Source organism: Neltuma alba, unplaced genomic scaffold (assembly GCF_004799145.2).
Source record: "Neltuma alba isolate B1F8T4 unplaced genomic scaffold, ASM479914v2 tig00010661_pilon, whole genome shotgun sequence".
NCBI lineage: Eukaryota > Viridiplantae > Streptophyta > Magnoliopsida > Fabales > Fabaceae > Neltuma > Neltuma alba.
Genome location: NW_021635506.1, coordinates 534,502 through 558,864, shown reverse-complemented (window position 1 = coordinate 558,864; position 24,363 = coordinate 534,502). Strand labels below are relative to the sequence as shown.

Sequence of the window (24,363 nt, the reverse complement as noted above, 5' to 3'; positions counted from 1 at the left end):
AAATGGCGCAACATACATTTTCACGGATCAGGAGAAAAATAAGATAGATTATTTTTTCTTTATTATAAATTTATACTACCTCCTGTTCTTTATATAATTTTTTTAATTTTTAATTTAGTCTTAAATATAAAATCTCAATCTACTTTGTCTCTCATATTTATTCTTTTTTTAAAATAATCTTTATAATAGTTGCACATATTAAATGCTTCATTAAATAATACTTGATTAAAAGAGTATTTTAAGAAAAGCAACACATATTTACCGCAAATAACTAATTTAACTAATTTTTTAATTTATTCAAATTAATCAATTAATTTTTATACTAAAGACTGAAGTAGTAGTTTACTTCGTAATTATTTTCTGGAATGTTGAAATTTTTAATGATTATGGTTTACGAATATCAGTAATGTTGAATGTTAAAAATGGTTATAGATTAATGCGGAGGATAAAATGTGCCAAACCAGTGGTCACTTCACAGTACGAAATGCTTTGCCGTGTTTCGCGAGCTACTTTCATTTCACTTGACAAAAAGAATAATGCTCAATTTCAATCGGAAAAGCAAATTGAAATACTTCTTCTATGCTTAATATAAAATTTAATTATTAAATTAATTTTAATTTTAAATATAAAACTTATTTATCATATTTATGAATTTTTATATTATTCCTATTGATATTTTTTCTCACATAATCAAGTAAAAGAGAAAAAAAAATTAAGAAAGATGAGTGTTCTACAAAAAATATATCATTTGTTTTAAGAGAGAATCCCATTTAAATCAAGTTGAAATACTAAAATTTAAAATCAGGCTTTCATTTTGAATAAATTCCTAATCAAGTTAGGAGGATTAATTAGAAATTTATGAATATTGTTAAAAGACCAAAATGCCCCTCTATAATTAAAATATGAGTTGTTACTTTTATTTTTTTCCTTACAAATTCTTTTTTTGAAATATGAAAATAATAAATTATAACATTTTCCTCGATGCACATTAACAATTACTCTAGCATTCTAAAAAAACTGTAAAAAGTTCGTTATTTGAATAAGTTTTTTCTTAAAATATACATTATCAAAAATGCACGTTTTTAACTAAAAAAATTGCGTGCATATGGAGGATGGATCAATATTAAAACTGAACACAAATTAAACTCCTCCAAAAATTAAAATCTAACAATGACTTACACTATTATATTGATGAGGGTGTTGGAGTAACTATTAATGTGAATCGGTAATTGTGTTGTAATTTTCTGTCATCTACTAAAGATTTACTATTTTCAAAATTAAGAAAATCTAGCAAAAATTTTTTAGGAAAGAATCATTGAGGAAGAAAATATAGAGGTAACAACTAATATTATAACCATAGAAGGGTATACTAAACTTTTAACAATATTTATAAATCCCTAATTAGATCTCTTGGCATGATTATGAATTTGTTCAAAGTACATGTCTAATTTTGAATTTTAGTGTTTCAGTTAGATTTAAATGGGATTCTCCCCTTTTTTTTTTAAATAGCTAACTTATCTAATTTTTTTATTTAATTAAATTATTTAAATAAATTTTACATTAAGGCCAGAATGAATATAAATCTATAAAAATTACTTGGCAATAACAAGTAAGAAAACTTAGTTCCAGTATATCAAAAAAAAAAACAAGTAAGAAGAAAACAAATTAAAAAGAAACAAAGAAGCAACTGTTTTTTCGGCCTGAAGAAAGAAAAGAACGTTGCCTGCCACTAGAGAATTATTTTATTGATATCTTTTTCTGAATTATTTTATTTTATTGCGTGAGTAATCAAATAGGTGGAAAAAAGAAATAAGACATTAGAAGACGCGTGTCGGACCAAATAACGTTTTAAATTTAATAACAAAAAAGAGGGGCTATTTCCCCGTTTTGGATATCATAGGAATGTGTCACATACTCAGATTATTAAGTGATATTCTTTTTTAAGAAGTATATTGATGATTGATTTAAACAGTTGAAATTTGACTTTTAATGAAAGAATTTTGCACAAATATACACAATAGCGAATACCCACAAATTCAAGCAAAAATTGGAAAGAAGTTTTGCATTTAAAATTTTATTAATAACAAGAGCATAAATTTTTCATATACGGACAATTGAAGGTTAAAAAATCGATGGTTAATTTTATACACTAATTTAACAACTATAAAGATTTTTTTAATATACACATACACATGTATATTTGGATACTCCTCCGGTCCTTATTATAAGACCCAATTTGACTTTTTATTGGTCCTAATTATAAGACCCAATCCATTTTTCTCTTATATTTATGCATTTTTTTCCAAGATAATCCTTTTAATAATGATAGTTTTAGCCAATATACTTAATTAGCAAGGATATTTTAGAAATAACAACACTTATTTATTATAAATAACCAACTTAACTTACTTCCTTAATCTCCTCAAATAAGTCAATTGGGTTTTATAATTAGGACCGGAGGAGTATAATGTTAATTTAGTTTTTTCAATGGAAGAATTGGCATGTTATTTGCAGATTTGAATTTAAATACATGATATTCATGATCATTAATTTGAATGGGAACAGAATAAAAGGTTCATACATATATTTATGGCAATTCAGTGGTGGTAGTAAAGTACTACCTCCGGTTTTTAATACAAGATTTTGTTTGACTTTTATTTTGGTTCTAAATATAAGATTCTAATTCACTTTGTCTCTCATATTTATATATTTTTTCTAAAGTAATCCCTCTAATAATAGTAGGTCTATATAACAAATTTGATTAACAAGGATATTTTAAAAAAAATAACACATATTCATTATAAATAACTAACTTAACTAAATTCATTAATCTCTCTAAATTAGTCAATTGGGTCTTATAATTAAGACCGGAGGGAGTATTTTATTATAATATATTGATACGATAATTAAAAATTACTATATTTGTAGTTAGATTTTTTTTTCAAGTAATAAAAGAGAATATAAAAGCAAACAAATAGTGTACGTTTGGGGAAAAAAACTCAGATCTCATATGTTTATAATCATTTATTAATATTAACAAACTTAATAAACAAAAAACCTTAAATTTGCAAACAGGAACCGCAGTATATGATCAAAATCAAACATATGATTTGTTGGGGAAAAAAATCCAAACTTTATTGCTCCAATTTTTTTATACCAAATTTATAAACAGCTCAAAGGTTTTGCAAATGCGGGAATTTGTTGTCATGTGACAGAGAATTCATTTGTTAGTTGTTTCATTTGGATCTTGCAAACTGTAAGAAGGGAATATTCTCTCTCCTCTCTCTCTGTCATCTGGTATATCTCTCATCCGAAGATAAAGGGAGAGAGAAGAAAAGAGAGGCGACTCAAAGGAGGAGGAAGACACGAAGAACAAGGAAGAGTAGCTCCTCCAGGAAGAAGGGTATAGGACCATATTCCCTTCCCCTTCTTCTCCTTTGCCTTTTTCCTTCTCTTTCGGATATTGCAGATTGCAGCTGGATGGAAGGGAAGGAGGGCAAGCGCAATGTCATGGCGGAACATACGGAATCAAAGGTTGTTGGGTTGAGATTTTGGGAAGCGGCTGCGGCTTCAACCGTGGTATTGGGTTTTGTGTTAGGTCTTCTCTCTGTTTACCTGACCATTCCTGATTCCGATTATAGCTTCCTCAAGCTCCCTCGTAGCCTCGAAGATCTTCAAGTCCTACGGTAATGATATTGTTTTCTCTCCCTTCTGTTTTATGACTGGAACACACCAAATTTTACCTCCATGTATTATTCCGTGGCTAATATGTTTTGATGTTTTGGATCAGACGTTTACCTTTCTGGGGAATATTTTTACTGATTTCTCTCTGCGTCGAAATTTTTTTCTTCTGTTGAATCTGACGCAAAAGAAAAAGGATCATTTCTTTTAAATAGTAATGATCGCTCAAAATCATTTGGGTAAACTTTGGGATTTGCATCTTTGCTTCGACCTTCCATTGGTTTTTGGCGTGGAAGGATTAGTTTTAGAAACAATGTGGTCACTGAAACCTAGCAATTAACTGTCTTAAAAGAGTCACATCGACCTTGTTAATCTTAAACAAGCAAGTTTTAATTCTACCCCTACCCCTGTTTCCTTCTTTTTGTTAGCGCTTGGAGAAAAGTAGATCTGAAAATGCTTTTGAGATGGATCCAAAATCTTGAAAGAAGTACTTATTTGAAAATTATTAAAAAGGACAATGACATGTGAGGTGTCATTATAGAAGGGAGACTAAGAAGTAGAGATTATTGGCGGGAATATGATGTGCTGCTAAGAGTTGATTTAAGAGCATCTTTATCTGTAAAATACACGAGAACACATGCGGGGCCTCTGAAATATATTGATGCTGCCAGTTGCTATCCGGATCTTTCATTTAGACTTATTAGGGTGTTAAGCATTTTAGTTCAGAAACATCCTCGAGTCTTTCGTTGGTGAATGAGATGAAGTGAAATCTGTTCTGATGTTTCCGGGGTGCTTGTCTTGAATCTTGTTGAATAACACTCTTGCAAGTTGTGTGTTTTTCATCAAGATGTAGGCTTTGAAGTGAAGGATCAATGGCAGTTCTACTCTTAGCATCTTCATTTGGGTGTTTGGGCCCGGGGTGGGGTTTGTTTGGGTGGGTGGGTGGGGGGGGGTATATTTTATGCTGTCATGATGCATGTAATCCAACTGATTGATAATGGAACTATTTGATGCAATGACATCAAAGCTTCGTGTAGAATGGAGTCAACCTAAATTTTTCATCATTGTATTAATGACGGTGAGCTGGCGCCATGTTGTGTTGGGGACTTGCTGGGAGGAGGGTGTCTTCATGTTTTTCCACATGATGTTTGTCCTTTAATTGTCATCTTAGATCGGGGGGTGCGTTTTTTTTATAGTTGATGTGAAGCATATTTCTTTTCATATATAGTGTGCATATTGGATAATGGTACTGAATTTGGCAAGGGAAGTCGATGAAGTATAATTTGCAACGGTTTATCCAATCTTTCTTGTCTTTTCTTTGTTTTTGTTTTTGTAGAGGCCACCTTGAGAACTACACAAGTGACTACACTGCACAGGTCTTGGTAGGTTACTGTGTGGTATATATTTTCATGCAGACCTTCATGATTCCGGGGACTGTGTTCATGTCGTTGCTTGCTGGAGCACTCTTCGGTGTATTCAGAGGTGTTGCTTTAGTTGTGTTCAATGCCACAGCTGGAGCTTCATCTTGCTATTTCCTGTCAAAACTGATTGGGCGACCCCTCGTTTTCTCTCTTTGGCCAGACAAGCTAAAGTTCTTTCAGGACCAGGTTTGTTTCAACTTCTCCTACAATTCGGATAGAATCCATTCTATAAGTGGAATTAAATTATGCTTTTTACTCCCAGGTTGCTAAAAGGAGAAAGCGTTTGTTGAACTACATGCTTTTTCTGAGACTGACTCCAACCTTGCCTAACACATTTATCAATGTTGCCTCACCAATAGTGGATGTGCCATATCACATTTTCTTTCTGGCCACTGTTATTGGACTCATACCTGCTGCTTATGTGACTGTCAAGGTATCTAAAAGCTGTTTAACTTGAAAACTGAAGTTGGAGAATTGCTTCTTGGACTGGAGGGGGTATCGTCCCCTTCATATGTTGCCTAATTCATATCCTTCCTTGCCTCCTTCCCTTCAAGTCAATTGCTGAGTTATCCAATTTTGTTACATGTGCAGGCTGGGCTAGCTCTTGGAGAGTTGCAATCGTTGAGAGATCTATATGATTTCAACTCAATTGCTACATTATTTCTCATAGGAGTTGTTTCAGTTACACCTACACTAATTACCAAGTCGTAGTGTTTCTGAAGCTTCTTGGGCATGAGGCTCTTGTTTTCCTGACAGCCAATGGTTCTCTAATTCAGGACTGTACAGATTTACCCGAAACGATCACAATGTGGCTCCCTGCTTATGGATTATGTTGCCAAATGCTGCAGTAATTCAAGATGATCATGGAGGAGGAAACGTTAAGCATTAGGTTTAATTGTTGTAATGGTTGCTATTGGGGTTCAGAAATTCCAAATTCACCTTCGGTTGTATAGTCACGTACTCACATAAAGTGTTGATAAGGTGGGAATTTGTAAGGCATTCGCTTCATGACTAGTGTATATACCTCGGTTGCTTTATGCCATTTAGTCAGTGTGGTTTCATATCATCCAAGGGGAACATCAGTTATATACAGTAAGTATTCCATGCTTTGTGTTCTAAGTTCCCTTGTAAATATCTCCAACGAAGTAGTGGAACTTTCATGATTCCTTGGAATATGGCGCTCCTCCCAGTTAATTAAGAAAAAAAGAGCCATGAAACTAGTTTCCCACTCGTCAATAAATGAATGGATAGGACTGGAATAGGGTATTTACTACTTACCAGTTCGATGTCACCCTTTGCCTAGTGCCTTTTTGGATATTTTAGGATTAAATTTTTTGGATAAAAATTTCTTTACTTTCGCATGGATTATTTCTGTAACATATCTACATTTTTAGGATTAACTAGTCGTCGTAGTCCTCTTCTTTCGAAAGTTAAGTTAGCAGGTCCATGTTTAGGGAGAAATAAGCGCATGGCCATATTCCCTCGCGACGGCAACTGAACTAATAGCACTAATTTTGAATTCTAAAAATCAAAGGCATGCTTGCCACTGTAAGTGTCGATATTAAAAACAGGAATTCATTATTGGCATAACATCATCATTCATATTTTTTCCACGTAATTTTCTTCATTTTCAAAACAAAACTCAAATGATTCGATTTGATTTCTCTATTGAACCACATCAGAAGTCTCAATACAAAATGGAAATAAAGTAAAGCTGATCAATTCATCTTTTAATGTGTCTCCTTGAGGCATTAGAGCACCTCGATACTATGACAACACTGCTACCTATTCTTCTTAATTTTCTTACTTTGTACAGAGCTGTCTGGAGTTCGACTATCAAGCTTGCGTTTCTTTCCTGCATGTTTTGATGAACCGTCTTCCTTGAGCAATTTAGCTTTCAGTTTAGTCTTTCTGGCAGCAACTGCTGGTCTTTTCGTCTTGCGCTCTGTCGTTTGCTCACCTCCGTGGGTTTTTGATTTCTTATGGACAACTGTTTTGTTTGCCCGCAAACCTTGGTAAGACATATTGGATTTTCTATTTGTCCTGTTATTACCGCTTGAAGGAGACCTTGCAGCCATCGTCGCCTTCTTCGCAGGGGTACCAGAAGCTTGTGGTGGGGACAAGTTTGGCCTTTTGGATGGGGTGGCATCCGCTCTTGCATGACACAGTCTCAGCTCTCGGTCTCGGAGCTTTAAGTTACGTTTCCTAACAACAAAATTAGCAGCTTCCTGCATTTACAAGATATAATTGTATTCAGTGAGATTTACAAATTTAGGTTTCAGGTAACAGGACCTGGAGACAAAGTCCAAATATTCTTCTTGCTTTGGCAGAACTGAGGCCATTTCCTACAATAATTCATCCCCAACGACATTTCTCAAACTACCTAAGCCTCTGATCCCATCAAGGACAAATTTTAATCTAAATCATTTCGTTCAAATCAAGGAGCAATAAGTTGCACAAAGTAACAAAAATCAACACAATGCCACAGTTAATAATATAACTATAACCTTTCTTCTTTTTTCCAACCAAAATAGTATAACCCAGTTGGCAGGTTCGTCTTTATATTCCCCAATCCTCCTAATTCACTCTATTGCTGACATAAATTATCCCACTTCATTTCATTCCCAGCATACTTCTGCATGATCATTTGATCTTACAGATATTCTCCATCTCCTCACATTGCCTAATAATTGAGCTATCTACTTTTTATGTTTCCAATGTTCTGGAGTCTCACATTCTCCCAACGCAAAAATATTTTAAAAGAAAACGATCGTACCCTTGTTTTAAACAGCACATAGGCGATACCCTTCCCGATATTCAAATGAGGATCTCTAATGACTCTAACGGCTTCTATGCTGGATTCCAGGTTGGACGTACCAGAGAATAGTTTATAGAGTTCCTCATCCTGCAGAGAAGAATAACCTTATATTCACTAGTAAATTATAAATATAGGCAACAACAGTGGCAACAGTGGAAGCCTATGACCTCAAATAAATAACCACTAAAGGAAACATACCTTTACATCAAATGGGAGGTTGCCAACAAAAACAGTTCTCTTGTTATCATACAGAGGAGTATGCTCTCCTTTAAGTTTCTTGCGAGGTGGGCATGCTCTATCAACACGTATGTGATTTCCTCCGATCTACATGCGTAATGAAAAACCAAAACGAAACATTTATACGCAAACGTGCAACCCCAAAATAATAAGCAAGCCCAAGTTTTTTATCAGTGAACTTTGATGAACAAAAACCATACCACAGCCATGTTATGGGACAAAGAATCCTGAGCTGACTGCTCTGTCTTAAAAACAATGTATGCATGAACGCTACAAAATACAGTAGTAGTCAGTTAGAAATGTCTAATGATACAATACACCGAGAATAAAAGAAATCTGAAAACAATTTCCACTAACTTTCTGCAAGAGACATTAATCGGACTGGTATTAATGTTATTTCATACATATAGGCATCAAATTATAAACGACATATTCTCCTGTATAGGTCAGGCCACTTCTCAATCAGATACACAGAAGCAAGTTCCTGGGCAACACGCAATTGTTTGTCCAACAATCAACTTAAATTAAAGAAAGAATCATAGTAGATGTCCAACTACTAGATTTGCACAAAATTAGGGATCATTGAGAATAACACTAAATGGATGGAGGAGGGGAGAACAGCCTCAAAGTTACTGCATATCTAACACTAAGTACATTGTTTCCAAGAACTTGAAATATATTGATCAGCAAAATTTCTCATATTGCCAGATAATTTTCCATCATTAAGATGAGAAGATTTAACAGCCTGAAAACATTTAGTTTACTTGAATTGAATTCAAAAGTATGCCCAACATGAAATGTCCCTGTCTTCATATCAGACTGTCTTTAAATCGCCCAAAGCAAAGTTAATAAATTAAAAGAAAGTCAAAATTTCCCCGTTAAGAAACATGATTTTCAGAAAATACAAATGAAACTTTCTTAGCTCTCCATAGCCAAGCATCAAATTCGGCGAGGATGATTTTTCCGAACCTAAACAAACAGGCTTCAACTGGGTAGTAGAAACATTAAAATAAATACTAAAAATCATTCATACAAAACCCCATTTTCTACAGAGAATTAGCAAACTACTTTATTTGAGATGATGTCGGTTGTTCAAAAGCATTACCTATCACCAGCATCATTGATTTTCTTCGCAAGGATGGCTCCCTTTCTAGGTTTTTTGGTCTGATCAATTATAAACAAAAAATAAAGTTAGGATCTAAACCAACAAAAAAAATTGAGGCTTTACAAGGTAGCAAAGAGCATAAATTAAATAAATCAATTGAGAAAAGGAACACCTACATCTAATATTGGGACAGAACGAATCCTCACAGATTCAACCTCCCCAAATTTCCTAAACTCCGCCAATAAATTCTTCTTTTTCACTTTGAGCGGTAAATTCCCAATGAATATCGTTCTCAAGAGCTTTTTCTCATCATCAAAACCTTCATTCGTTACCAACATGTCAGCAGGATTATCCACCGTCTTCCTCTTGGTCCCAACGACATTTTTCTCCAAGCCTTCCCCGTGATCTTGCTCTTCCTCTACTGCCCCATACCTCTTTAATTCCCACTCTTTCTCAACGTCGTCCCTTTTTCTCTTGTTCTTCTTTCTCTTCTCCTTGTCACCATTTACAAGCTCACCTTTCTCCTCGCCTTCCTCAGACACAATATTTTTATTCTTCGATAACGCAGTCGCCTGTGCACCCAAATCAGACACTTTGGCCTCGCCATCCTGCGGTGTTGTAATTGATTTGGGAATCGAATGAGAGTTCAAGTCGGAACCGGATTTCGACTTCTTCCCCGAAGCTTCGAAGGCATTATCTGAATCAATAGACGAGTCCTTCTCTTTCCTTTTCTTCGTCTTCTTCAAAACTTCAGAATCGGGGCTATGGGAGACCGCGCTACCAGCGTTTTCAGTATTATTGGTTAGGCCGAAACTTGAACTAGTTTCAAGAGGTTTCTTACGAAACGGGTTGCTATCTGAGAACAGAGAAGAGCTGGCGCCCTGTTCCGATACATTACCAAATAGCTTGCTAAATATGTCGGAAGCACCGCTGCTTTTAGGGGTTTCCTTGGGCTCCTTGGGTTTCTTCTTCCCCATTTTCGATTGAAAGGAAAGGATCAGAAACCTATGAAGCCTTGTTCCAGAAACCCTAGGATCAGTTGAGGACGATAAGGGCGGCGAAGGCAACTTGAGGACCGTTCGGGGTCGGGATGGCGCTCAATTTGGCATCCACGGTTTAGAAATTGAGAAAACGGGATAATAATTTAAAATTTAAAAATGATTGTAATTTTCTAATCAATTTTATGAAGTAGAATTGTCCTGAAATACCAAATTCATAAGGTAATTATTAAGAACGCTTTCAAATTTGTTATTCACATAACATAAATTTACATACAGCAAATTTACAATTAAAAATATAATTAATCTTATTTACCACTTAATACATTGTAAATTTACGACTAAAAAGGCATTTAGATGAAAACTAAACCATGACTTTAAAAATAATTTTACGGTATACGAAAAAAATATGTAAAAGAATTTATCTCAATTTGAAAAGTACTTTTTGACAAATCCAAACACCTTTTAAAAATATAATTATTACTATTTATCACTTAAGCAACAGAGTAAAAGATTTGTGAATGAACTTGGCAACACAACCAACTTCCGGGGCCTTTCTTTAGAGTCTCGAGTTGGACACACGATTACGATCAAATCTCCAGTCTGCTCCCTTGAAATTTCCATATTCAATACAAATTACAAAATAGAAATGTTGCTCAAAGTGTAATTATCTCATCCCATAGGATCCCAAAAGCCGTGCTGCAATGGAAAACCACCTTACTGATTCCAGTTTGGTCCACGAAAATTCCAATTCCTTGGGCCTTGAAAAATCACAGGTACAGCCAGTGGGTAACAGATCAATTATAGTTTGCTCACTATATTTAAAAACTGACACAGCATTTAATATTTTGTATGGACTAGCATATATATTTCTGCTGCCTTGCTCTATCAGGTCAATTTGTCAATGTAAATATAAAAGAAGCCACCAAATCTTGTCAAGTCTATTGGTTCTTCTTTAACTTGGAAGTGCCAACGGATGACTTGAGTTCTTGATTGGAACTTCTTTTGTTTATATTCGCAGTGGAACTTCTCGTTTTGTTTATATCTGCATTGGAACTTCGGATTATGAAAAGAAATGTCTCAACAAGCATGCCACCCACCAACCCTAGAACTCCTCCGGCAGCATTCTGAGACAAAGATAAGAAACGGTAAAGCGAAGGGAATTGACCACAAAACTGAAGTGCTTGTAAAATAATACTAATTGTTTTAATTCACTGGAAAAAAAAAACAGTTTTCAGGCAGTACCATAGCAGGATTGTGGTTAAACAAAGCTCTGAATGCCGCATATCCAAACAGATAGCCAGTAAACATAGTAAGCGCAACATGCAATCCTGAAAAAAGGATCAATAAGAACAAAAATCAGAGTTACATCAGAGTTATGCAGACATGTAGATGATAGGATCAGGCGAATCACAAGGGCTGAGACCAGCCCTACCAGATTTGAGCAAGCCATACTTGATTACCTATTTCGCATTTTTTGGAACATCAATAGAGTTATTGGCACTAATTCTAACGGCAAACTCTCAATCACCAACAAAGGACTGGGAGCAAAATAAAATCGCACAACCCATAGCTTAATAACAGAAATGTGTATAGCGTGTTTAACCCAAACATTTTAAATATTCATGCTCATGATCGGGAAGGTACAGCTTCCAAAACACGGATAAAATAAAGCCTCCTTGGGTTAGTAATTTATATGACGATCCATATTGGTCTAAAACCCTATCCATAAATAATTTTTCACCATTTGATTAATCCACAACGTTCCTGGACAGCACCGTGTAGTATAGTAAATTCTGCTCACCACCAGAATGATGTTGCCAAAGTCAAAGTTGAGATTGAAAAGAAACAAGCTACTACTCCAACACAGAAAAGCTTGTCTAATCTCAATTCAGAAAATTCACAAACGAGTTTCTAACAGCTTCAAAAAGGCCACTTGAATGGGTCTCACTTACTTAAAGTGACAAGGTAATCGCGGGTGGTTACTAAAAGCACTTGTTTATACCGAACAAAAAATGGAGCTACCAGCCACATAACTTGAAATCTTATATTACATCCAGGACAGAAGATGTAAAAGTGAACATGACTTTACCAAACCCTAATTGATCCTTGTAAGAAGAGAATGGCTCATTGACATCCTGCTTCGGTGCAATATCCTTCACAAGTTCTTGATATGCTTTCTTCTCTGCTAAATCTTCAAGTTTTTTCAACCTCGCCTTCAATTCTTCACTCTTCACATCAAAAGCAGCTCATAGAAACAAGTTAACACAAAAATGAGTTTACAGAACCTTTCAGTAAACTCAGTCCGGAACATATACAAACAAGCATCATAGTACCAAAATTTCAGATAATGATTCAAGCAATACAAATTCAACAGAAGTTCCCTGCATAATAGTTTGTTCATTCTTTACAATTTACTGTGAGTAAATTTGAAAAATATGAAACTTAAATTTACCTTCTCTCTGGGCTTGGGACTGGAGAAGAGAAACTGGGTTCCAGAGAAGAGCTGCATCAAATCAGGTCTTGTCAATGGATCAGAAGCCATCCAGATGGCACGAAGTGACATGTATGGTACATTAGGTTGCCTCAACAGATTTGAAGCAGTTTGCTGGAGTTCCTCAGAAAGGCTCGGGTCCTTGGAAGCAACGGAGAGAAATGAGATAATAGATTCAGTGGCAGAAATCACAAGCCCGAGGGGGTTTGGCATCTTGGTAGTCATGAAAGCAGGATTAGCTGAGTGTTCTGCACGTAACAACCGGCTTGCCTGCAATTATACTCAGTTTTTTAATGCACAGAAAAACATAGTGAGCAGCGAGCTCACAAGACCTTTTTGTTTTTAATCTCAACAGTTATGTTCCTTCTATCCGATGCCATACCTTCTTAATTTCACTAGAAGTCTGACAGTATAACTCCCTCAGTCCTTCTTTACCCAAAAAATAATAATAATAATAAAAATAAAAAAATTTTGCCAACCAAAATCAAAGCAGTGAGCACCTGTTTTAACAATAGCTGAAGACATAACCAAACATGAAGTCGGATATCTTCATAAGCATGTTACACAGGATTAACTGGCGAAATCTGAAGAGATTCATGTAGGATGATAATTTACTCAGAACATCTAGCAAACTCCACAAGGATTCCTTGAAGCTGCCGATAAGTTATCTGTGGATGAATTTTGTTTAATTAGACATATCTGCATTTCCAACAGACATAAGTAGATAACCAACTTATGATGAAGTTTCTGGAAAGCACGAGGAACTAGTGAATGACTAGTCGACATGTGCGGTGTAAAGGCTTTCTCATCCCAGTCACTCCAAATATAATTTGCAATTATTCATTTGTAACAGGTTGATTTTCTCTTCAATTCAAGTATCAGCGATAAATACCCACTGTCCCCCCGGGGGGGGGGGGACAAAGGCAAATGTAACAAAAGGTTAGACATGATCTATAGCAATTTCTATCAGACCAAATAAAAAAAATGCCGAGCTGGTAAGCATAGGCGGACCTATATCACACACAGAAGGGGCAGATGCCCCCACTGAAATCTTTGAAATATGCATAGTTGATATCATACCCTTTTAATTTTTATTCCAGATACTTTAACGAAGATGTCTCAGTAAGCCAATTGATTCAAGCAACTCCCAGTAAGCCAATTAATTCAAGCAACTCCTCCAAGCCACTGGAGAATCATAATGATAACACTTGAATTTTATGATCTTACAATTAATTAAAATGAAAAAAAAATAAAACAAAGCAAGAGACGCTGCGGCGGCGTCGGGCTCCCGGTTGACAATGACGCTGGGAACAAATTCAAATCTAGATTCAAAGCCAAACGGAACAATTCAACCTCACCGGATTTTGGGAGGAGACAAAGTTCGTACCTTCTTCAATACTTGACGGACAACAACCCCGCACGGCTGACAACGGTGAACGGCGGCCGACGGCGAGCCCGACCAAGTGTTCAACGCCGAACCAAACACGAATCTGCTACTGTTACTCGCACCCGATGAAGGTGGGCTGCCACGTGCTGGGGCTATTGTTATTTTAGACCCCAAAAAAAAAATCTGAAAATCTGATCCGCGGTGGAGGTGGGAATATAGGTGAGTACTGTAGGGTTGGCAGGTTTTAAAAAACCGACCCTACGTGACTAAAATTTTTAAAATATTCTAATTTGTTAGACTCAACGCTTAGGCTTTGTTTGGTTGGAGTTTTTTTGAGGGGAGGAGAGGGGATGGGAAGATGTGTTTGGTTGGGAAGAGGGGAGGGGAGGGGAGCTAAAAAAATATGTCCTTTTGTGCTCCCCTCCTCCCCTCCAAATTGAGAGTTTTTAGAGGGGAGAGAAATATTATGAGAATCTTGACAAATATGCTCATACCATTTTTTGAATATTCCAATGATACCCTCTTGATATTTTTTTAGTTTCGCATGATTACCTTTGGATTCCCTTTCGCGATCGCTCAGTTATATACACACACAAATATAATATGTATATATGTTAATATATTAATTAATTATATATATTAATATATATTATAATTATAAAATGACACTGTTAATATCATATGTATTTTTTATTTCCTAATATGTGGAGGGTATTATTATATAGTTAAGGTCTTGTCTTTTTTTCTCCCATTCACTTTTCTCATATATATTATACTTTTATTTCATAATTTTTTTATCACATATAAATGAGGTAATTGGTTTTTTTTAAATTGATAAATTAGAAAATAATAATTTTGACATAAATATTATAATAAAAGAATAAATCAGTTTAAATATAAAGATAAGGGCATATTTGTCAATTTATAATCCCCTCCCCTCTCCTTGTGAACCAAACAAAAAATCTCCTCTCCTCTTCCCTCCCCTCCCCTCCAACCAAATAAAACCCATGACCTCCCCTCCCCTTCCTCCCCCTCCCCTTAATTAACCTCCCTTCCCCTTCCCTCCATTGAACCAAACAAAGCCTCATACTAACGGGTTTAGTATTGGCCTATGGGCTCTCGGTCTATTAAAAAAAATAGAGTAAAAGGACATACAATATTCTAATCTTTTTTTTAAGAGCACCTAGCATCCTAATTTTTTTTGGTACAATTTGCTCACCATCTTTTTGTGTGTGCAATTTTGCCCATTTGCAACGGTCCTCTAACATTTGTTAATACAAACATGTTTTTTTTAAAAAAAAAAGTCTAGTCGTCAAATATGTATTCGAGAAAACCAGTTCTCTAATATATGTTCAAGAAACACAAACAGTTCAGAAAAAAGTAATTTTAACGTTAACTATGAGTTAAGATTTAGGTCGGGTGACATTGCTGTGAAATTTACACCCATAACTATGGGTGTCTTAAAGTTTTTTGGGTTTTAATGTCGCCCGACCTAAATTTCAACTCATAGTCAATGTTAAAATTTCCTTTTTATGAATTGTTTGTGTTTCTTAAATATATATTAGAGAACTGGTCTTCTCGAATATATATCTAAAAACTGGACTTTTTTATTAAAAAAAAATGTTTATGTTAACAGACGTTAGAAGATCGTTGCAAATGGGTAAAATTGCACCCAAAAAAAAGTTGGTGAGTAAAATTGTACTAAAATAAAGATTGCGGTGCTGGATGCTTATTTACCCAAAAAAATATTATTTTTCATATTTCTCACATTCTTTATCAAAAATAAAAATAAACTAATAAAATTATTAATAGATGACATAAATATGAATAAAATTAAGCCACATACAAAATATCATCATATCTAAATATCCATCAATATCTAAGAATATCTAAAACATCTATCAACAAGATAACATTCAAAAGTTTCATCAACAATGCAAATATATAATAGACAAACACTTTTATTTTGAAACTTCATTATCATTATAATCAATTGCGCTTCTTTCATTGCAAAAATATTAAGTTTTTTTATAGGAAACTTATTTTTAAATTTTACAATCTAACTATTATTTTATTTTAGGTTGAGAAGCATTATTGTTGAAAGTCATAAATTTCTAATTCAAATTATAGAATCACAAGTTATATACATCTAAAAATACTCTCTTATAAAATATATATAGTTTAAAAATATCAACACATATAATATATATCAACTCATTATTAAAGTCCAAATTAACCCATTTTTTAAAATTTAATTAAATAAATTATATCTAAAACCAAATAAATCAAACCATTATGTGAAATTTAATTTCTTTTTTTTAGCTAACTGTGAAATTTAATTTGAAAATAAGAATAATAACTAAATATTGAAATATCATTAATAATATAAAAAAATTAATAATATTATAATTACATCAAAAAAATTTAAAAAACAAAAAAATTATAAAAAAACCTAAATGGGTCAGGTCTCAGCCCTATCAGGCCGGCTTGTTTAAACCCTCAGCTCTACAGTACCAACCCTTTTAAGCTCATTTTTTATTTGAAGGAAAAAATTTCACATCCAATCTTTACAATTTTCGGCCTAAATAGGCCAGCTCAATGGGCTCAGCCCATTTCATGTTTTGTTCTGGATAAGTTAAGAGGTTGCTTATGTGAGAAGAGTTGGGAAATATACTTATGAGTGATTATTATAAACTTGATTCCAAATGGAGATAAGTATATCATGTTTTAATAATACATACACACTTAATAAATTAATTTCTCTTGTACAAGTAAAAAAATCTAATATAAATTATATATTTTATATTAATACTAATTAGTCTGTATTAAATAGAATTCATGGTAAATTTAACTTTATATTAACAAGAGACATTAAATGTTAAGTAAAAAAATGTAATAACACTAATCATTATAGATTTTGTGGTGATCCTTGTTACAAAAGTAATAACACTGATTTAAATAATGGGTATTATAACTTAGACTTAAATGGTATTATAAGTTATAACTTGGATGGCTCAATTACTAACAAATTGTTAATTAAAACGATAAGTGATCTCACCCCGTAAGTAAAAGAATATAAATTCAAATTTTGAAAAATATATTTGTTGGAAGGATTTAAATCTTAACATTCCCAACCCAATAAAAATTGATCTTAAGTTTAAAATGATTAAGTTATCTCAAAAAAACCTTAGATGGCTCAATCATTTTAAAAAAAATCTAAATTTCTTTCTATCAGGATCTCAAGACAACAAAGGACTTCAATCCAAAATAATTGGGTATTATAACTTAGAGTTAAATGTTATTTTTATCTTTAAATTATTTTTCTAGGGTTATCGAGTATACTAAAACTATCAGGTGGAGGCCCCGATGCCTCAAAACTATAAATTGGATCAAATTCATAATATTTCATTTATAGAAGAGATGTCCCTACCATTAGATTATAAGGTATTCTCCAAATCATATAAATGGCCTGCATATCTTATAGTGCGAGAACATTTTATCTTTCACATTTATTTCTATATTTTTTAATCATTTTAATTAGCCAACGTTTTCTCATTTAATTCTTTTTCATTTTTTTAATGTTTTCCTAATTTTTGTATTTAAAAAATTGCTTGATTTCAACACAAATTGATTTTTTCTTTGTTATTTTATCTTCTTCTCTTTTTTTTGCCGGAAAAGAACATGATAGTACTATCAATACTGAAACAAATTCCACATACAAAGATAACTATAAAACCAAGAGGACTCAAAATAAGAACAGAAATTAGATAAATAAGCCAACTTCCTGAACTTCAACATCCATGCTACCATCCACACAGTCTCGATTCCATGGCTAAGTTGAGGTGGTGGGCAGATTGAGAACAGTTTTGGCCAACCAATTGGTAATTAAGTTTGCTTGCTTCTCTCTTCTAATCTAATTATTAAACCTTCTGCGATAAGAATTTAGTTGATTGTTAGTAAAATTAAATATACTTAAATTCAATAACAAGCTATTTGTTGAAAAGACAAGTAGAGCCGGGAAAACGGGTCGATCCTGTCGGGCCGGCCCTGAAATTATAAGGGCCGAGCTTGATTTTTTCTCTTAAAATGAGAAATAAGCCCTGGAGGGCCGAGGGCTTAAAAGGACCAGCCCTTTTAAGCCCTTTTATAATTTTTTTATTTTTAAAATTTTTTTAATATAATATTAATGTTATTAATTTTTTACATTGTTAATAATATTTCAAATATTTAGTTATTATTATCATTTTAAAATTAAATTTAGTTTTAGACAATAATTTATCTAATTAAATTTTTAAAAAATGAGTTAATTTGGACTTTAATAATAATTTGATTTATATTATATGCGTTGATATTTTTAAACTATATATATATTTGATAATAGAATATTTTTATACTTATATAACTTGTGATTCTATAATTTGAATTAGAAATTCATGAGTTTCAACAACAATGTTTCTCACATTAAAGTAAAATAATAGTTAGATTGTAAAATTTAAAAATAAAATTCTTATAAAAAAGAAAAACTTGATATTTTTGTTACGAAAGAAAAGCAGACTTATGAAGAAAAGTAATTAATTATAGTGATGATGAAGTTTCAAAAGATTAGTGATAGTGTTTATTTATTGCACAATTGCATTATAGATAAAACTTTTAGATGTTGTTATCTTGTTAATAAATGTTTTAGATGTTCTTAGATGTTGATGAATATTTATATATGATGATATTTTATATTTGTGACTTAATTTTATTCATATTTATGTCTTTTATTAATAATTTCATTGATTTATCTTTATATTTTTATAAAAAATATGATAAATATAAAAAATAGTATTTTTTTCTTAAATGGGTCAAAAGCCCGCGAGCCGGCCCTGACCCTGTAGCTTAAGGGTTGGGCTTAGCAAATTAAGATATTTTTAAAATTTCAGCCTTGGAGGGCCGGCCCTTTTAAGCCCGCCAGTCCTGAAGGGCCGGCCCTGATTTCCAACTCTAAAGACAAGTGGCCTCAGTCTCATAAAGAGAAAAACACAAGTTTAAATTTCAAGAAACATATTTTTCAAAGGGTTTTAAAGAAAAAACCCTTGATTGAATAAAAAAAATTTAAATATCTCCTTTTACTGGGAAAAAAAAACTCTTTCCTGAATTTTTTTAAACCCCCAAATTTTTTGCTAGAAACTATAAATATTCTCTAGTTGGAAGTCATCTAGTTTGAGACATTATAGAACAGTAAATGTGAGCATTTCTCTTGACGAGATTGAAACATTACTATGTTGTGATAGACTAATTTTTTATGTTAGACCCAAATCCCTCTCGTCCCATTTCCCTTGTTGGAAAATGGATATAACATGACTGAGAGGAGAAGACAAGGATTAGGCTTAACCCCGCAGAACTGGAGCCTTGTTTAATGGCAACACTTGACACTAAAATAGTCAAGCCATCGAATTGGACAGTCGAAACTTGAATAACGCAACTTTGGACTGAGTTCTTTATTTGGTATGGCAGAGCAGTTGCCAACTTTAATTACCCTATCCATAAGTATTTCTCCTTTTTTGCATCCCCACGGCGATGAATGTACTGGTCTCAATTCTTGCACACCAAGCCATTTTCAGTTTTTCACAGTATTTTTAATAGAGGGTGATCATCGAATGATCATCATGAATGAGGGAGATATAACCTCAACCGAGTCATAGTGGGTGCTAACTTTAGTGTATTTTTTCTTCCCGCAAAAGAGATAAAGTTTTTTGTTAATTAAGATGGTAAGCAACCTCGCTTAATTTGAAAAACGCAAGTTCAAATCTCTAGACAGTACATTTATGAAGAGAAGTGAAAATCCTTTAATGTGTTTTAAGTCTTGAAAAGGATAGTCCTTGCTTATCACTTATGATGTTGTAATTCAGTGACATATAATTCTAATGCAGCCTGCTTGAGGTGGCGCCCATTTAGAGCGTTCTCGCTTCTTCTCCATTCACACACTCATCCTGTTCTTTTCTGGTCATCAATCATAGTTTGTGTGAAGATGAAAGCAAAGTCAGTGTGTAGGCATAGAGAAACCTGCATTTAGATTTCCATATGCTCCAATAAACTTGCACTAATGGGGTGTTTAGGAACCTAGAAAAATGCTTTTAAAAAACACTTTTTCGTAAAACGAGACAGATTTCTTTACATATTTATTTCGTATACCGTAAAAGCACTTCTAAAATCATGGTTTTATTTCTATCCAAATACCTTATAAGAGTCTTTACCTATATATTTTTCTAGTACTCCAGCCTCTTGCCTCGTTCTTTGCATTTCATAGAATACATTCTTGCACAGAGACAGATATTCGGTTGAGGTCGTTTCACTAGTTTAAAGCCAAACTGTTTGTGCTTATAACTGGTACGATCTCAGAGCACATGGAAGAGAGTACCATGGTGTTGCACTAGTTCATCGCATTTAGTCTTAAATTTTAAGTGGCTGACAGTTCGATTATTAATGTTTGTAATTTTCATTCCACTACTCTTCTCATTTACATTTTCCTGAGTAATTACCAGCCCTTCATTATCGATGTTGTGATAATGGGCCAATATTGCATATCGCGGGTGGCGAGCTTGATTGGGAGAACCAAAATGAAAGCCGTGGAACAATATGGGTAAGTATTATTTTGAAGAAAAAAACATATGGGTACGCTATCTATCATCTGCTTCACATGATGATCCAGTCGTGCAGCCAAGTGTCTATTGGAGATTGCAGCGAGTAAGACCATCTTACACGGCAACGTAGCTGTTATTGTTCTCTCCACACAATTTTTGACACCTGGCTTCCTCTCCCATCCTTCTTTTTTTTCAAACTTCCTCTTTATTAAATATTATTTTCACTCTCATTTTGATTTTTAAAATTTGAAATCTGATTCCTTAAATTTTAGGGACCAAATATGTTTGGATAAATTAAAATGAAATCAAATTTAAGAGACCAATACTTCTGTTCTCAAATTTTAGAGATTAAAATTAAAATAAAGTCAAAAAGTAAATATAAATCACATAGTCATTATACTTGTTTATTGAGGAGTTGAAATCACAGCTTTAAGCTTAAGATGGTTTTAAAGGAAATACTACCTCATGTTCTAATTATAAGAGCTAGTTGAATAATTTGAGGAGATTAAGAAAAAAATTAAATTAGTTATCTATAATAAATAAGTATTGTTTTTTTAAAAATATCATTACTAATCAAATGTATTGGCTAGAACTACTATTGTTAGAAAGACTACCTTGAGAAAAAATGTATAAATATGAAAGACAAAGTGAATTGGGGTTTTATATTTATGACCAAAATAAAAGTCAAACAAAATCTTATCTAACAATAATAATTCTAGCAAATACACTTGATCAGTAAAGATATTTTAGGAAAAATAACACATATTTATTATAAATAACTAGCTTAACTTCTTTTCTTAATCTCCTCAAATTAATCAACTAGCTCTTATAAATAAAATCGGAAGTAGTACTTAGCATTAGCTAGGTGACAACTCAAGTCTTATTTTAGAATCAATTCAAAACTTCTGTACACGCCTTTTTCTTTTTTTTTTTTGGAACTAGGGTGTAATTCACCCGGTATCCAGCACCCGTAGGTAACTGACTAATTCAGGGGGTGAGGGCTTGAAACCAAGACTGGGTTGACGGGTGCGCACCTTGGCAACCTTTTACTTAACCATCCGGCCAAGCAAGTTTCTTCTCATGTGTACTTCTTTTCATTCAACAATATAAGTCATTTATTAAAAAATGGTTTAATTCAAATTATAAGTTACTTAAACAGTAATTAAAACTTGTGTGTCAAATTTATTTCTGTAATTAATGTTTAAATGTGTAACTCCTTGTGTTTCTCTCTCTTGACAATCTCATTCAATATGACTAAGATTGAAAGAAAATTCTAAGTTGTGACAGATTTAATGAGTTAACTATTAGTACTTTTTTATATTGATGAATTAGTTAAAATAAGTTATGTAATAGACCAGAGAGATTACTTTATATTTAAGATAGAGGAATATGTGTTTGTATATGTGTGTGTATATATAGATAAATATATATAATAAATAGTACCATATATATATATAGAGAGAGAGAGAGAGAGAGAGAGATGCTCCGTGCAAGAAATTAAAACCTGTCGGTTCTGTTTTAGGCGTTCACCTGGGTGATGTTGTTTGTTACTGCAACTGCCTTAATGCCCAAGAATACATCAAGTCAGAAGTTTAAAATTGAAGTTTAATGTCGATGCATAGCTCATTTGGATATACTTTTATAAGTGCATATTTCTTACATACTACTTCCGGTCCTTAATATAAGACCCCATTTGACTTTTTGTTTGGTCCTAATTATAAGATCCCAATCCATTTTGTCTCTCATATTTATGTATTTTTTTCCAAAATAGTCCTTCTAATAATAATAGTTCTAGCCAATACACTTAATTAGTAAGGATATTTTAAGAATGACAATACTTATTTATTATAAATAACTAACTTAACTTACTTCATTAATCTCTTCAAATAAGTCAACTAGGTCTTATAATTAGGACCGGAGGTAGTATTTACTTTGACATGTTTGGGATAAAGTTTAAAATCACTTATAAACACATTTCATATAAGTTGAGATAAAATTCATCTCAAATACTTGTCTTGTATTCGGTAAATCACAATTAAAAAACTACTTATAAGGTATTTCAAATGAGTCAATAAATTCTTTAAATCACAATTGAAAAGCTACTTATAAGCTATTTTAAATGAGTCAATAACGTATTGTTTAAATCATACTAGTAATTAAAAAGCTACTTATAAGTTATTTTAAATAATCTCTCAGGCTGGGGATTAAACGCGGTCAAATGCTGAAAAAAGTCAGCAGGCCTTAACGCTGATGAACAAGAAATTAAATGAAGTGATTACTTTATTTAACAACCTCTTTATCACTTTGGAGCTGTCAATTAAGAACCGCCTTGTCTCTGCGTTGAATATATAGAGGCTTCTTGACCCAACATGTCTTCTTTATTTATGAATGAGCCGTCACGAAAACAATCTATTGAAAACCGCAACCGAATTTTACGGTTATTCTTTTAAATATATCTTTTTTGCCGAAATACTTTTAAATACATTAAGAAAAACCACTTTATGCGAAATAAGAAATATAGATGATATCATCATCATCCTCGTTAGTCTTCACAATTATAGTGCATTAATATTTAATATAAAGCATAAAATCTATTGTGTACTGGATTATTTATAAGGCAAAAATAGTGTTTTCTTTATTGCTTGAAATATAATGAAAATGTATTTAATTATTTTGGCCAAAAAAAAAGTGGCATGCGAAAAGAGTCCAGAACGCCCCATCATATTTATTGGATAGTTTCGCGCTTTCTGTAGTCTTCCACAACGTCATGAACCAATGTTCGAATCTTTACTGGAAGAGGTGTTTACATTTAGTGCCTAACAGTGTCTCAAATAGAATTACCTCCAATAGAAAGATATTTATGTTTTAGCAAAGAAAAAAAATTATACCAAATAATTAAGTCAACTAGTTTAACTCAAAAAAAAAAAAATGATGAAGTCAACTAGCATGACTATAATTTATTCCCAAATGCACTTGAGCCCTGCAGAAACCGTGAATTCATGCGCCTTGCCTAATAATGCGCCCAACCTTTCCTGATTGACGGCTAGAGCTTGATATTAATTAAAAAATATATAAAAATATTTATATATAATCCCAAAAATATGTGCTACCTCTGTTTCGTAATATAAAAATTAAACAACTAATTTGTCAATGTTAAAAAAATTAGTTAAATTGGTTATTTATTATAGATGTGTGTTGATTTTTCTAAACTATCATATTCAATTATGTGCCTTGGATTATTATTAGAATTATTTTTTGGTAGAAATTTCTTTCCCTACAATCAATAGGGATAATATTTTGGGAAAATATAGAAGATAAAGTAAATTGATATTATATATTTTAGATCAAAACTAACATCTAACTAGTTTTTATATTAAGAACAGGAGGTAGTTCGATTTAAATTAAAAATATTAATTCACAGGTAAGTAGAATATTTTCTATTTACATGTAAACCACACCTAGTTCAGCAAAAAATAATTTTTAAAATATAAATATGAGAAGTTACTATTTTTTTAAAATTAAAATAACACTGTTTCAAATTCTAGAAAAGAAAAAAATATTAAATTTAATCTGATTGATCCATTGAAAACTTGAAT

General features: G+C 32.9%; 3 protein-coding genes across 9 annotated transcripts; 1 reads left to right on the top strand and 2 right to left on the bottom strand.

The window, feature by feature from the left end:
* Positions 1–3,226: 3,226 nt before the first annotated feature.
* On the top strand, positions 3,227–6,221 carry LOC114758005 (uncharacterized membrane protein At4g09580-like). Its single transcript, XM_028946990.1, has 4 exons — positions 3,227–3,686; positions 5,018–5,288; positions 5,365–5,535; positions 5,694–6,221. Exons 1-4 carry the CDS (start codon positions 3,481–3,483, stop codon positions 5,811–5,813), a joined length of 768 nt encoding a protein of 255 aa, XP_028802823.1. The 5' UTR covers positions 3,227–3,480; the 3' UTR covers positions 5,814–6,221.
* Positions 6,222–6,706: 485 nt separating this feature from the next.
* On the bottom strand, positions 6,707–10,435 carry LOC114758063 (nucleolar protein 12-like). The gene is made up of 6 exons (XM_028947070.1): positions 9,439–10,435; positions 9,263–9,321; positions 8,358–8,427; positions 8,119–8,244; positions 7,879–8,007; positions 6,707–7,330 (listed from the first exon to the last, which is right to left on the bottom strand). The coding sequence occupies exons 1-6, from the start codon at positions 10,237–10,239 to the stop codon at positions 6,884–6,886; spliced, it is 1,632 nt and encodes a 543-aa protein (XP_028802903.1). The 5' UTR covers positions 10,240–10,435; the 3' UTR covers positions 6,707–6,883.
* Positions 10,436–11,086: 651 nt separating this feature from the next.
* On the bottom strand, positions 11,087–14,308 carry LOC114758008 (uncharacterized). 7 transcript variants are annotated; one of them, XM_028947002.1, is made up of 6 exons: positions 14,142–14,308; positions 13,255–13,422; positions 12,716–13,024; positions 12,353–12,491; positions 11,506–11,591; positions 11,087–11,387 (listed from the first exon to the last, which is right to left on the bottom strand). In XM_028947002.1, the coding sequence occupies exons 3-6, from the start codon at positions 12,977–12,979 to the stop codon at positions 11,202–11,204; spliced, it is 675 nt and encodes a 224-aa protein (XP_028802835.1). In that variant the 5' UTR covers positions 12,980–13,024; positions 13,255–13,422; positions 14,142–14,308; the 3' UTR covers positions 11,087–11,201. The 7 variants fall into 7 exon arrangements, with proteins under 7 accessions (XP_028802835.1, XP_028802832.1, XP_028802833.1 ...); XM_028946999.1 differs by having other exon boundaries at positions 12,716–13,002; positions 14,142–14,306; XM_028947000.1 differs by lacking the exon at positions 14,142–14,308 and adding an exon at positions 13,859–13,903 and having other exon boundaries at positions 12,716–13,002.
* Between the last annotated feature and the right edge of the window lie 10,055 nt (positions 14,309–24,363).

Bases quoted from the DNA above. Each gene is read 5' to 3' on its own strand.
- LOC114758063 (XM_028947070.1), bottom strand. From the start codon at position 10,239: ATGGGGAAGAAGAAACCCAAGGAGCCCAAGGAAACCCCTAAAAGCAGC. The intron at 8,008-8,118 runs GTATGTTTCCTT...TCTTCTCTGCAG, and splicing joins ACCTCCCATTTGATGTAAAG to GATGAGGAACTCTATAAACT. The intron at 7,331-7,878 runs GTACGATCGTTT...TTGTAAATGCAG, and splicing joins ATGTGCTGTTTAAAACAAGG to GAAGCTGCTAATTTTGTTGT.
- LOC114758005 (XM_028946990.1), top strand. From the start codon at position 3,481: ATGGAAGGGAAGGAGGGCAAGCGCAATGTCATGGCGGAACATACGGAA. The intron at 5,289-5,364 runs GTTTGTTTCAAC...TTTTACTCCCAG, and splicing joins TAAAGTTCTTTCAGGACCAG to GTTGCTAAAAGGAGAAAGCG. The intron at 5,536-5,693 runs GTATCTAAAAGC...TTACATGTGCAG, and splicing joins CTGCTTATGTGACTGTCAAG to GCTGGGCTAGCTCTTGGAGA.
- LOC114758008 (XM_028946999.1), bottom strand. From the start codon at position 13,279: ATGTCTTCAGCTATTGTTAAAACAG. The intron at 13,003-13,254 runs GTGCTCACTGCT...TGTTACGTGCAG, and splicing joins TTCAGCTATTGTTAAAACAG to AACACTCAGCTAATCCTGCT. The intron at 11,592-12,352 runs GTAAAGTCATGT...TCCTTTTTTCAG, and splicing joins CAAGGATCAATTAGGGTTTG to GATTGCATGTTGCGCTTACT.